The sequence below is a fragment of the Phragmites australis genome, chromosome 7, assembly GCF_958298935.1.
Source record: "Phragmites australis chromosome 7, lpPhrAust1.1, whole genome shotgun sequence".
In the NCBI taxonomy this organism is placed as follows: domain Eukaryota; kingdom Viridiplantae; phylum Streptophyta; class Magnoliopsida; order Poales; family Poaceae; genus Phragmites; species Phragmites australis.
Window position 1 is genome coordinate 26,713,739 of NC_084927.1, and position 13,894 is coordinate 26,727,632.

General features: G+C 43.3%; 1 protein-coding gene across 1 annotated transcript; it reads right to left on the reverse strand.

Moving 5' to 3' along the window:
- Window positions 1–6,051: 6,051 nt before the first annotated feature.
- On the reverse strand, window positions 6,052–10,297 carry LOC133924448 (elongator complex protein 3). The gene is made up of 9 exons (XM_062369976.1): window positions 9,746–10,297; window positions 8,905–8,974; window positions 8,617–8,789; window positions 8,346–8,520; window positions 8,087–8,253; window positions 7,711–7,930; window positions 7,515–7,619; window positions 7,078–7,230; window positions 6,052–6,344 (listed from the first exon to the last, which is right to left on the reverse strand). Exons 1-9 carry the CDS (start codon window positions 10,228–10,230, stop codon window positions 6,186–6,188), a joined length of 1,707 nt encoding a protein of 568 aa, XP_062225960.1. The 5' UTR covers window positions 10,231–10,297; the 3' UTR covers window positions 6,052–6,185.
- Window positions 10,298–13,894: the final 3,597 nt, after the last annotated feature.

Sequence of the window (13,894 nt, forward strand, 5' to 3'; positions counted from 1 at the left end):
ATCACTCACTCATCTTCCTATGCTTGTGAATGATTTGGCTCTTCCCCTTGTCTCCCTCTTGTTCTTGATCTTTTTCTTCTTCGTTTTAATATTATCAATTGTTTTGACCAAGTCCTTTGTGAGGACCCGTCCAAACAGTATTCGAACTAATCATCGGGCGGATCATTAACATAATCACAACCTCGACGATTAATCAAAATACCGCTCTGGCAGTCCCGGCACGTGTTTTGTGCCCAAAGATCGGAACACATGCCTTCCAACATGTACATCACAACATAGCTTAATAAAGAGCGAGTAATAAACATTTATATTACAAGTATTAAGCATGCAACTGATTTCAACAGTTTACAACAAAAATGAGCTAGGAGGAGACAAAACCCCTCAACTCCTAACCAACAAAAGATCTACACAGCGGAAGAAAATAAACTATACAACAAAAGGATATGGAGCCACATGCCCTTAGGCTCTATACCAAGAGCACCGAGTTCGGAGTAGAATGTGCTACTCCTGCCCGCCACCCTGATCGGCAGGCACAAAGTAGCCAAACACCGCCTCTTCCTCGCCAACCTGTGAACCTGCATCAACTTAAGGGCAGCACCTTGAGTACGAAGGTACTCGCAAGTCTTACACACTATGGGTATATATATTCCCGACTCCAAGGATCATGCATTAAGCTAGTAGCAAGAATTAACATGGTTAAGTTAATTAAGCGGTAAGCAAACTGGACGTATGTGTGAGCAACTAGCTTAACCAACATATATGAAACTACTCTGCCATAACCAACAACTGAGCATATATAAAAGTAACAACAAGTATATCAATGTGAACAAGTGCCAACTTGAACCACCAACCACCATACCCAGACCAAAATCACATGCCCACCCATCAACCTCATTCCATCATCCACAAACCACAACGAGAACTCTACGACCGGTGCAGATGAAACAATAGCATGCTCATGACCGAGAGCGCGGTATTTCAAAATGTTTATACACCCTGCAGGGGGATACTCCTGAACCCACACGACATGAGGACCATTCGGCTTGTACCACCGGCCAAAGTGCACACAAGGGGGTACTCGTGACAACCTTTTCCAACCAGCCCCAACCATGTGGGGCATGCAACGCTCGGTGCGGCGGTACTAGAACTACTCCCTGAGCAAACTAGTACCGCTTACAAGCCCGCCCGCTCACACCGTCGTTGTTCACGCCCACAAAGCCACAGCTGCGAAGGTATTCGGCTCGTCTTACCATTAGATCGGCATGTGGTGAGTAAGGTAAGTGCTAAAGCCAACAACCCCAACGATCGGTGCTTAACCGGTGCAAACGGTCTACGGTGCCCGGTTTTCCTCTACCGTCCTACCCAGGGGAACTCCACATCCGGGCAGGCTAAGCACCCTCCTAGCACCGCTCACACCTCGTCTCATACTCACCACTCACCAACCATACCATCACCATCAACATGTAATTGTAAACAGTAGTAGATCCTATCCTCGCGAACAACGGAGAACACCGTCGTTCGACTTCTACCGAAATACCTAAGCATTGCTAAGCATAGCGAAGACCTTTAGACATCGACATCATCTCTAGGCTTCAAGGAACATACATGAACTCGTGACCAAGGTAGAAGAATGCAACAGCATAGGTTCTACCCAAAGGTGCCCGACACATGCATACATACATAAGCATAGATAACACTTTAGACTTTCAAGTTAACACGGTGCAATATGATAGATGCTTGCCTTGATGCACTGGTTCACAAAGGTGCGGCGCGTCGGGATCGACCTCGGCCTCCGGGATCGACGGATCGACGTTCTCTAAAAAGGATCAACGCGTGCAATGCAATGAGTATGAATGAAGTGCAAAAACATACCACAATATTCATATAATGGATGAAAACATTTTTCCTAGATAGAACAAGTCATAAGGAAACTAGCAAAATTGGATTCATCAATTTTGGACTTATGATGAATTAACGGTGAATTAATGAATCTTTAACCTAATTAATTAATCTTAGAAATTTAATTCATTATTTCATGGCTGGAGATATTTTTAATAGGTAGAGTAGGTTATTATGAAACCAACAAAATTTGTTTCATAATTTTTGGAGCTACAGATAATTTATTATGAATTTTACAAGTTTCAGCAAGCAGTAAATGTGTTGTCTGGGTGTACAGCGGTCAGACCGAGGGTCACTGGCGGTCAGACCGCCAAGACTCACGGTTAGACCGCCGAAAACGCGGTCAGACCGCCCCAGTACAGAGAGTTTTGGCCCCTGGCGGTCTGACCGGCCTAGGGTGGCGGTCAGACCGCTGGGAGTCGTCCGGGGCACTTGGGGAGCTCACCGGCGACGATTCCGGCGACATTTGGAGTGGGGACTTGGACCTAGAGCATCACATTGACTTCCTCTACCACATAGGACAACATGCATACATCGAAATTGACCAAAACTTGGCTATTGCTTCTAATTCATCAAGAACTCATGAACTTCAAACACGTAGCTCAAAATTCGAAATCCAACCATCCAAAAGGTGGATTCTTGCCCTGGGAGTTTAGGGGACTCACCCAAAGTCCTTTACCAAGGTTGTGGACCGTCGATTGAAGGAGGAAATGGAGGGAAACGCTCGGGAGACGAAGAAATCCGGTGTTCTTCATATTTCAACCCTAACACCAAAAGACACCAAATCCGGCTCAAATCCTTCGGGAATGAGCAAACAAATTGGAGGAATGGAATGCTTGTGAGCTTGTGATCGCAATGGTACCACATGCATACCTTGATTCGGCTCCTAGAGCGCGGATTTGAGGGAGAAAGGGAGAGGGACTTGAGAGAGTGAGAGAGAGAGCTACTCCTTTGCTTGGGCTGGTGGGGAGCACGGGAATGGAGAGAGAGAGGGGCAGGTGGAGCTGCTGCCCAAGTGGATGGAGTGGTTGGCCCACATGTGGGGCCCACGTTTTAGAGAAAAGGGGCCATTTTGACCGCGAATTTCATTCTTTTCTCTCCCGAATTCGATTCTCTCATCCGATTGACATGAAACGAATTGCGCTAGAGTTATAAAACAAAATTACACAAAATTAAATATAATGCTTAAGAAGCATAATTATGCTTAATTATGTGATTATGGAATTTGAGACGTGACATCCTTTATGAAAATTGGATGATCAATCTTGGTATTGATATTCTTGATATTCTTCTCCACTTGTGAGATGAGCTTGGCGATTTCGAGATCTATCTCTTCATTGCTTGAGGTGTTTTGCTCATATTCTTCATAGCTCTCTTCATCTTTATCTTCTTCATCTTCACTTGAGCTTGACTCTTGCTCTTGTCTTCTCATCCTTGCCTTCATGTGTTGATATTTAGCTTGCTTACTTATGAGAACAAGGTTCTTGATGTCGGATGAGGAAAAAGCTTCCACTCCTATGTTTATTGTCATCTCATGGACGGTGATCTTACCGAGCACTTGACTTGGAGTCATCTTCTTGATGTTATTGTTGTCGTAGATGATAGAGACGATCAACTTGTACTTTGAAAGAAGAGCTTGAAGTATTCTTCTCACTACTTGATCATCTTCAATTAGCGTCAAATCTAACCCATTGATCTCATTCACAAGAATATTCAAATGTGAGTACATGTCATTAGCACTTTCATGGGGTAGTTGTTTGATGCCATTAAGCTTAGTAACAAGCACATGATATTTCTCATCGCGCACATCCTGTGCCTCATATATTTCAATGAGACTATTCTAAATATCATGTGCATTGGTGAGAGAATAAACACAATTGAATGCATCAACACATATAAATAATAAAAGGATACTCTTTGCTAATGCATCTAATTGTCTTTCCTTGTTGGTGATGCGAGATTTTATCCCTTCCTCGGTGACTTTCCAAACATCTAAGCAGAGCTTGCAAATAACAAGACATTAGAATTTTCCAACGTGTAAAATTTATGCCATTGAAAAGTGGAGCACTATGGGATTCTATCTCAACCCCGGACGTCACAACTCTAGGATTTTAAGCCTATCAAGAACACGAGGCTCTGATACCAATTGTAAGGATCGGTGACGTCCTAAGAGGGGGGTGAATTAGGACATTTAAAAATATTTCGGCTTCAAAAATAATACAAGATAAACCTATATCAATTTTTATCTAAATAAGCTCTAGGTTTATCTAGTGTGTCTACTATAGCGATCAAAGCGCTTGCAACCTATATAAGAAGCTAAATTGCAAGTAAGTAAATGCGAAAACGTAAATAAGGTAGAGAGAGAGAGAGAGAAAACTCGGTACAAGGATTTTTCCCGTGGTATCGGTGGCATGAATGCCACCCCTAGTCCATGTTGGAGCTCCACAAAGGATATGCTCCCAATCGGCACCCGGTCACAGCCTTTGAGCCACCAAGTCACAAAGAGAAGACCTTCACCCAGATGAGTCACCAAGGTAAGGTCTCACCACTAGCCTCTCTTCCGGTTCCTCGCCGTCGTGATCACTTCGGAGCTTGAGCTACAAATGCAAGGGTCTCCGTGTCCCCGCACAATCGCCTTGCCGCCGCTCCGCACCAAGTCGGAGGGTCAACAAGCTTGCCGACGAGTCACCAAGACTCCAAGGTGCCGACGTACCAAGAGGTACACTGTTGGATCACTCATTGATCCACTCTCTAGGCAGCAAACACCTAGCAACTCACTCTCTAGGCCTATAAGCACTAATCACTCACTAATCTTATGCTTAATTTTCTTGGATGATCACTTTAAGCAATTTAGTGGCTTGGATGTCTTCTCAGGTGTATATGAACTTCTCTGTACTCCAGCACCCTCAAATGACTGAGTGGAGGGGTATTTATAGCTTCAAACTCGCGCACTAGCCATTAACCCAACAGCTTAAAAAGCTGTTAACACCGGATGATCCGGTGAGAACAGTAATACTAACACTGGATCATCCGGTGAGTACACTCTTACAAATTAGCCGTTGGAACTCCACTCAAACCTCTGTGAACACCTGATTGTTCTGTGATGACTAACTGAATACCGGACAAATGCACCAAATTATCCTATGTGTATATGTTCATTTTGGTGCTCTCTGAAAATAATAGTCTGGTGTGTTCATTTTGTGAACACCGGATCATCCAGTGAGTATAGCAGAAGAAACTAACCGTTAGAACCCACTCAGACTCATCTGTGAACACCGAATTATCTTGTGATAACTTATTGAACACCGGATAAATGCACCGGACTATCATATATGCATATCTTCATTTTGGAACTTTCTGAAAATAGTAGTCCGGTGTGTTCATTTTGTGAACACCGGATCATCCGGTGAGGTAAAAGATTTCGCTTCAAATTTTCTATGAACACCGGACTATTTTTTATTATACTCACCGGATTATCCTATGTAGCACCGGACTAATTTTTATGTGAGCACCGGATTATCCGATCAGGCAAATTTCAGCAGAACAATGTTATGTATTTTGGGCATAACTTTTCGCTCCGAACTCTGATTTTGATGATATTTGTCTCTATGGAAAACTTGTAAAAAGCTTTACAAGATTATACAGAAATCTATTTCTTTTGATCACATCAAAATTCATGGAACAAGTCTAATTCATTCATCTCTTTATTCCACCTTCGGTAACTTCTCTTTTGTTGCATCAATGAGACCTACTAAAGTATATACTTGATAAACATGGTATTCCTAATGATTATATTATCATTAATCACCAAAATCATGATTATAACCTAATAAAATTATTTTCACTACAAATTGTCGTTACTAGGGGGAGTGCTATCTTTGTGATGCCAAGCCCTGCTACTAAGGGCTTGAGGTACCCTGTCCTTATCACCTAGTTTATGTATCTGACTTTAATAATTAAAAAAGGGGTGGAACGCGTTATTTTAATATTGAAACATTTCTCGAAGTTTCATCTTCTGATGATTCAATATCGATAAGTAAGTGACCAATACAACTCTAAGAGTTTATTAAGTATTGCTGATAAGTGACCAATACAACTCTTAAGAGTTTATTAAGTATTGCTAAGTAGTTTCAGGGTTCAAACAACTTAGCATCAGATGAGATAAGATTTTCATTGATATTACTCAATATTTGAAAAGAGGGTAATAACAAACATTTTAAAAAACTACTAATGTTACACAACATACACTGATATGCATTACAGGATCCCATGAACAATTAAAGACATCATGCAAAGCATTTGACCATGTAAGGCCCTTCCAGCTCATAACCCAACTTGCGGTAATAGTGCCGAGTTCCAACTCCGGAGATGACAGCCAATTTTTTCGAACGGTGCTCCTTGCGAGCGATTCTCTCAGCTTCTTCCATCAGTAGGGTTCCGTATCCCTGTGGACGGAACAAATGTTAAACAACTGAAACATGTAACAACAGAACCTCCTTTATATATATATGAATAATTAACAGAGGGGAAACAAAGACTAGATGATAAAAGACTAGATGCAGTCATGTTTAGCACACCTGCCAGTTGAATTTCGCTACATGTTAAAATCTCCTTCCCTCCCTCCCTAGTCCCTCCCTATAATTATGCATCTTGAATTTCACTACATTTTACCCTTTTGCTCGGCTTTTTTCATGAAAATCCCAAGTCATTTAGGTTGGGCTTGAGTCCGAAAGGAAAAATCATCCCTCCCTCCCACAATCTATCTATCTAGTGGTGTCTCATCTCTGCTGAGCAGCCGAACGGCTGGAGTCACTCACTAACCGTTTTAGCTTTGTTCCATTCCAATTAACCTGTACTTCACTCTATCAATTTTCTTTTTACTACGGCAGACAAATGCAAATGCCAGTAGATAACCCTTTGGTCATCGTCAAAGACTTATAACAGCACCATTACAAAGGTGACATGTAACAAAGCACACCAGACTAAATTTTTAGTTGTCCCTACTCTCTACACTACTAAGCAGTTCAAAAACTTTGACTCAATATAGAACAGTGACTACAATTGATCAAGCAATGCCAGGAGTTGAAAACTCTAATTTCGAGACATGGTAGTTTGAGGCTGAGGACTAAAACCCTGAGTGGTGATCATACTGTGTCTACATGTATACTAGAGAATCACCTGGTGCTGTAGTTTATCTGCATCACGACCATGCACTGGGACTGCAGTTCCATAGACATGAAGCTCACGGACAATTGAACACCTCCCTACAAGTTCGGGGCATGTAACATTACGGCCACATTTACGCAAGCGCAACAGGCCAACCAGGATATCCTGTAATATTCGTAAACAGTAAATTGTGAGTAATATTGCATAAGATCAAGAGATCATGTGATAGCTAGGCCTATTGCTGACCTCTGTCAAACAATAGCAATATCAAGACCAAGATTCAAGAGAAAACAAAAACAAAACAGAGAATAAAAAGATCCCAAACAATGGAGAAAGGGTGTAGACTATAATCACATTAGAAAAATACACCTATCTAGGCAGGCAGCATGTTTCAGATTTCACATCCCTATGCCTATGGTCACATGAATTGGCTGGCAGGCTATAAATACCTGTCGTGTATCCTCATATGAGAGGAACGTCTCCCAACCCTCATTTGCAGCATAGTCACGCCTGACAAGCTCTACTTCATCTGGCCTGATTTTGTGATGGATATCCTACATAGAGATGCACAACTAGAATAATGAAGAGAAATCCTTAGTTAGACTATAGGCCTGTGAAAGTGATTTTACTGCATCCCGTATTTACCTGAATCCCTGCCTCACGGGTTCTGACATCTCGGCATTTTAAGCCCAAATCTTCCATTCGAGCCAAAGCAAGCTCACGAAGGTTACCTTTCTCGACACCAGAAGTGACAAGAGGCATAGGGATATCTCTCTGGACCCTGTACACTCGTGTCCATGGTGGTACCATAGACAGAATCCTTGCCACAATATCCACCAATAGCTCAGGTGGATAATTTCTATATCTGTAACACAGCAAATGTTACCAGGAAGGTTAGCCCCAACTTTCTGAGCCCTTATCACCAGTACAAAAGTTCTCACCCTAAAATTTAAAGAATAACGACAAGAACAAAGATAAGATTTAGCAAGACTGAGTACCAAGTGCTAGATAAGTGAAGTACCTGCCAGTTTTCCAGAGTTCATAAAGACCAGTTCCACGAATCACAAGAGTTGGATAAATCTTTAGGCCATCAGCCCGGAATGATGGACTTTCAAAAAATTCTCTGAAACTTTCCAAGTCTCTTTCAACTCCAACGTTAGGTAAATCTGGCATCATGTGGGCAACCACCTGTCAAGAGGTGAATCAAGACAAATTAGAACAAATCATAAACGAGCAATGAAATCAATCAAACAAAGCTATGTGATTAAACAAGCAATCACCTTAAACCCAGCATCTTTTGCCAAACAAAAACAATCAGCAACAGCAGCCACCGTGTGGCCTCTGTTTGTGTCACGGGCAACATCCTCATATGTACTCTGAACACCAATTTCTAAGCGGGTACAACCATAAGATAGCATCTGGCGCAGATGAGGCCCCAAACAATAATCAGGTCTCCTAGAATTTCAGGAAAAAAATAATTTCGGGATTGAAGTTAATTAGGATGTTTCCTGGAAAGTGCGAAGAACTGTCCAATTGTGCAATGATACTTACGTTTCAATTGTCATACCAATACATTTGACAGCACTATGTTCTGAATAACAAACAGCCTCCTCAACATTTGCAGAAGTGTGACCCGATAAAGCATCATGAAGATTTCTGGTGAAATAATCACGATAATCAGCTGGTAATGACATGAAAGTCCCACCCATCAAGATGAACTCAACCTGCAGAGTATATCAAATTATCTTGCACTGCTGGTTAAAAGTTAACATAGCGTGTAGCAAACATAACTAGAATAAATCAAACAGGGCTAAGTGCTCTCTTGGGATATAGACAAACCTTATCCACACTATGCCCTAGCCTCTTTAACTGATCTATCCTGCTTCTGGTTTGCACATACGGATTGTACCTACAATTACAAAGGCAGATCAGAAAAATAAACTGCCAAAAGCGTATATATAAAGCAGTTTAAATAATCACAATACACGGACATCTATATCACTAAACACAATCCATGGTTATAACTTATAAGATTACCATATCTAAAGATCCCTAGTTGGCATTGGTGTACCTTCTTATTTCATGAGCAACAGGTAGAGAACTTTATTCACACTTCTTAATGGTTTGTGCATCATTTGTACTCTTCTATTCTCAAAATCCAGTAACATTAGTATGGACATAGCATATCTAGACAATCACAGTAATTTTCAGTACAATTACTGGTATCTAATTAGCAAATTTGCAATAGGTTTTATTGTTACAGGACATGAACTTTCGTAACAGGCTTTACTGGTTGTCTAGTAATAGCATGTAAAACTACCAATGCTTCTGCCATACTACCACAATTGTGGCACAAACTGAAAGTTACTGCACTCCTAGGTGCAAAAAGCCTCAAAGCAATGAAAGGGAGCACGCACAGCAATGCAAACTTACCCTTTTCATCATCTCAAATATAACATAATAATTTTCTATTGCAATGTAGAATTCTAAACAAGAGCATCCATTTCAATGAATAAAAGTACATCGTTCAGACTTGCAGTTCAGAACAACCAAAATGATGCGTCTTTAGGTTGCTCGCCACGGTGTAACCCACGACCCACCCTCATTCATGCAATCCAAGAAGCTATAGTATGCAGTGTTAATCAGTTGCATCAGCAGCCAGTGAGCTGAGCTCAATCACCTTGCCCGAATGGCGCGCATGCTGGTGGGCTCGTATCCGGTGTAGGACTGTGTGCTGTACTCGAAGTCAGAGTCGGGGCCGCCCGGGCAGTACACGCAGATGTTTCCAGTGGTGGCGATGTGGGGGCACCGATGCGGCTTCGACATGACGGCGACGACCGCGATGCCGGACGCCGTGCGCACGGGCTTGGCGCGCAGCCGCGGCAGCAGCGCGGCGCGGTCGGCCTCGGGCACGGCGGCGATCATCTCCACCAGTTTGGGCGCCCGCGCTAGCCCGTACCGCCGGCACGCGGCGGACTTGAGCGCGTTCAGGTCCACGTCCTCCCCGCGCCGCGAGAGCTCCCCCATCGCGGAGACGATCTCCGCGATGGCCCGCACGCGCGCCTCCTCCTCCGAGAGACCCGCTTGGAGGACCACGCCCCCGCGCCCCGGCGCCGGCTTCCGGCGGCGCGGCTGCTCGGCCGCCACGGCGGCGGCGGCGGCCATCGGGAGAAGGGTTTTCGCGAGCGGTTTGGGTCGGAACTCGGAACGGAATTGGGTTGCGCTCGGTCGGTGTTTCGCTCTGCCCTTATGCACACGGTTCAAAAAATCTCGGCATTGTATAGTCGTCCGATCAGAGAATCAACGGTAAGGATACATACACGTCTCGTAGCAAGTTGCACAAGCACAAGTTTGACAACATCTCTCCTCCTCCGTGGGACAGGATTCTCGGACTTCACAACAGTGTGACTTCACTCCGTTATAAGTTGTTGAATAATCGCACCCATGTTATTCTAGAGAAAAAATATATATCTTTCTCTCACTTCCCGTGACCCGATGTCACTCATTGCTCTGCGCCGCGTCACGCCACTCGTCCTGTCGACATGTGTCGCAGGCTAACCTCATGCCCTGCACCGTCTCGCGCCCCATGCCGTCTCGCACCCCACACCGCTCTCTCGAGTTTCGACCTCTCCTCACACCCTACTCTGTTATTATGTCCATGCCGTCGCCCCCTATAAAGAGGAACAATATCATCTTCCTCCGCTCTCCACACCGCACCACACCACCTCTCTCAACCTCACCTTCACCGCTTCCCTCACTCCTTCTCCAAGCAAGGCCACCGCCACCACACCGAAAACCACCGTCGGTGAGCTCAACCGCTCTTCCCCTATCTCTCTCCCTTCGCACCCGAAGCCATCCAAGAGTCATACCTTAGCCCGCCTCCTCGCTATCACCGGACGTCTCCCCCTCACCCTCGCCAGCCAGATCCACCCCCGCCTAGGCCGGATCCGGCCACCGTCGCCCTAGTTTGCTGCTCGTCGGAGCCCACCGCCACCCTCCGTCGCTGACGCGCCCGCCATCCACCACCACATCCCCTTCTCTCTTACTCTCTCCGCCCGATCGGGACAAAGCTCCCCCTCCTTATCTCTAGAGCCAAGCCACCGAGCCACCCTCTTAGCCGAGCCGAGCTGTGAGTAAAGCCACTAGCCAAGTCATTTCACCAGAGGCGAGCTGAGAAATATTATACGAATATTTCTTTTCTTTTTCTAATTTTTTCTCCCGACAAAACTTTCGAAGCTCGTTTCCCCTTTGTCATAACTTCGTTTTCGACGATTCATCCACCGATATCCATCTAAATCCGAGATCTACCCAATCATACCAATTTTATAATTTTTGTAAATTAATTAGTTTTTAATATAATCATTTGATTGATTGTTTGAGTGTGCATTTTTGTCGTTTGTTGCATTTCTTAGAGGAAGGCACAATCGAGAAAGATCCAAAGGATCTGGAGTTTGAAGAAGGAGCGGACGATGATTTCAATGAAGGCAAGTCCTACTCTATTGATCATGTTGATCCTATGTTTTCAAATATAACCCGTAGAGTCATTATTTCAAATTATAGGGATATGTATGTTTAAGTTAATAACTGTAATTTTAAAAATATGCCAATGTAGTTATGACCTAGCTTGTTTATGTCATGCCTTGATATTATCACATTTATTCCATTGAAACCCTAGAAGGTCCTAACATCAACTAAAATAATTATTTGAATGAATGCTTGTTTACTAGCATGCTTAGGATTGATTTGCTCAAATGAAAGAATCGGAATATTTACATACGTTAACCATATCTTTTCAAAAAGTGTAAAATGTTGTGTGTTTGGTGCGTGTGTAAGATATGCTCATAAAAACTCTAGTGTGTTCTTGACAGGGGTGAGTAAGGTACCCCATAAAGGTGGGAATTACCTTAGAGCAATATTCACTTTTGTGGTGTTCTTGCTGGAAGATACTTGTCTCGGTCGTATAAGGATTGGTTCTCTGTGACATCCTACCTAGTATTCAATCGTACAACCATATGAGCTGAATAGGCAGGACTTGACTCAGTCCCTTCAACTTAGTTCGGTACTCAATCGGAGGCCGGTAGTGATAATTGGACCATGAGAAGACTTGAGCAGTGCGTAACCTAAGATTCGGCTGGTGATGTTGTTAAGGCTATGTCAGAGTCTTGGAATTGCTAAGTGGTCCATCCCGTGAATATTCTAAGACCCCTGGTATCCTATTGCCCCATGGGTGGATATTGTGACTATGTTGTGAGAACGTTGCATCTCGTTATAACAATTCCATCAGTTGTTAAGGTTAGAGTCTGTGCATATTTTATGGGTAAAGTGTTCAACCTCTGTAGAGTGTTAAACCTATCCAGATAACCGTATCCTTAGTCAAGGATATATTATGGTTCGGTCACAATGATTAGCTTTTCAGTGTATGTACCTCCTTGACGTGTGAGTGGATAGTGTGCCTGTGTTTTCAAAAAAGTATTGACTATGTCCCTAGAGTATCCTGGACTGTGTGTCCACCGGCAAAAGAGGCGTGGGAACTGACGGGATGGAAGTATCTCCCACAGGGCCAACAACCCCATAAACTCAACTTATACGTTCCCTCAAAAAAAAATTAAGATAGTCTTTACAAATTGAATATTGCATCGAAAACTAGCTTTCTGGAAAACCCTAAAGACTCTACAATCTTATCCTTGATCTACCTTTATGCATCTAATATCTCTCATTGAGATAGGACTTGCTGAGTACCTTATGTACTCACTCTTGCTATATGTGGATTCAGATGATCCAAATGCCAACTTCATCGAAGGTGAAGATGAAGAATAGAAAAGTTAGGGTTCGTTTATACTCAAGTTGACTATAGGGTTTGGGTCGCTTTTGCGTGTCTCCGTTGTGTTGTGAGGCTTTGTTAATTATGTCTACGGATTTTTATTGTAATGAACTCTGTATTGTACCATAATATTGTAGTTTAATCGATGTACGCTTGTTATATTTACTTTTGTTGGAAATATGTGCGTACCAGCTATTGATCCAGGGTTGATATGAGTTGCACAAGGTGAATCGAATGTGGGGTCTGATGGAGTGATAGCAAAGCCATACTTGACTGTATGGTGAAACCTTAGGATTGGTCGAGTAAAGGAGTAATAGTTTTATAACAAATTATTTTAATAAATTTTTCTATGATCCTCATTTCCTGTTTACCTTGATGATCCATTTTAATAAAAAGGTTTTTCACTCAATCCTGACTCAGATTTTTTTCAAAATTTTGGCAGACGGAAAGAGACAGATTGACTACCACCTACTGCTTGGACGTGCAAGGCTTTCCCCTCATCCTTTGGGAGATCCTGATGAGTTTTGGGTACACTCAACGTCCGGAGTATTGTGGACAAGAGTACTGGGAGATGAAACCAACAAATGTAAAGTACATGTCCTTGTGTTCAAGACACCTGAGTATACAGACTAGCAGCCATGGAGTGTCGTCGCCTATGGAGTTGAGTACAGTGATACCTATCAGGCAGCAGCCCGCAAGGCCCTCCTTTACTTCTACCGAAGGCATGAGAAGGATACTAGACGTATTCCGATGAAGTTCTTCCCGGTCAGTGACCGCACATGCCCTATGTGGTGTAGCAGGATGAGAAGGTTGGAAGGTATAGATCAAAAGAAGGATGACCCTACCTTGGTTGCCACAGTAAAATACCTCCTTGCATTGGACCAACTGTATAAGACTCATCGTTTTTGAGTGGAATGCATGCATCTAGAGGGCTGAAAACTCTAAGACTCGAGAGAGAGCTATGAGAATGCAGCTACAACAGGTTCGAAAGCACGCAGCGGCTGTAGA

What these genes read in the sequence shown, in the direction of transcription:
- LOC133924448 (XM_062369976.1), bottom strand. Translation starts at nt 10,230, where the DNA reads ATGGCCGCCGCCGCCGCCGTGGCGGCCGAGCAGCCGCGCCGCCGGAAG. An exon ending in CATATGAGGATACACGACAG is followed by an intron (nt 7,231 to 7,514) that starts GTATTTATAGCC and finishes CGAATATTACAG; the next exon opens with GATATCCTGGTTGGCCTGTT. An exon ending in CAGATAAACTACAGCACCAG is followed by an intron (nt 6,345 to 7,077) that starts GTGATTCTCTAG and finishes TTCCGTCCACAG; the next exon opens with GGATACGGAACCCTACTGAT.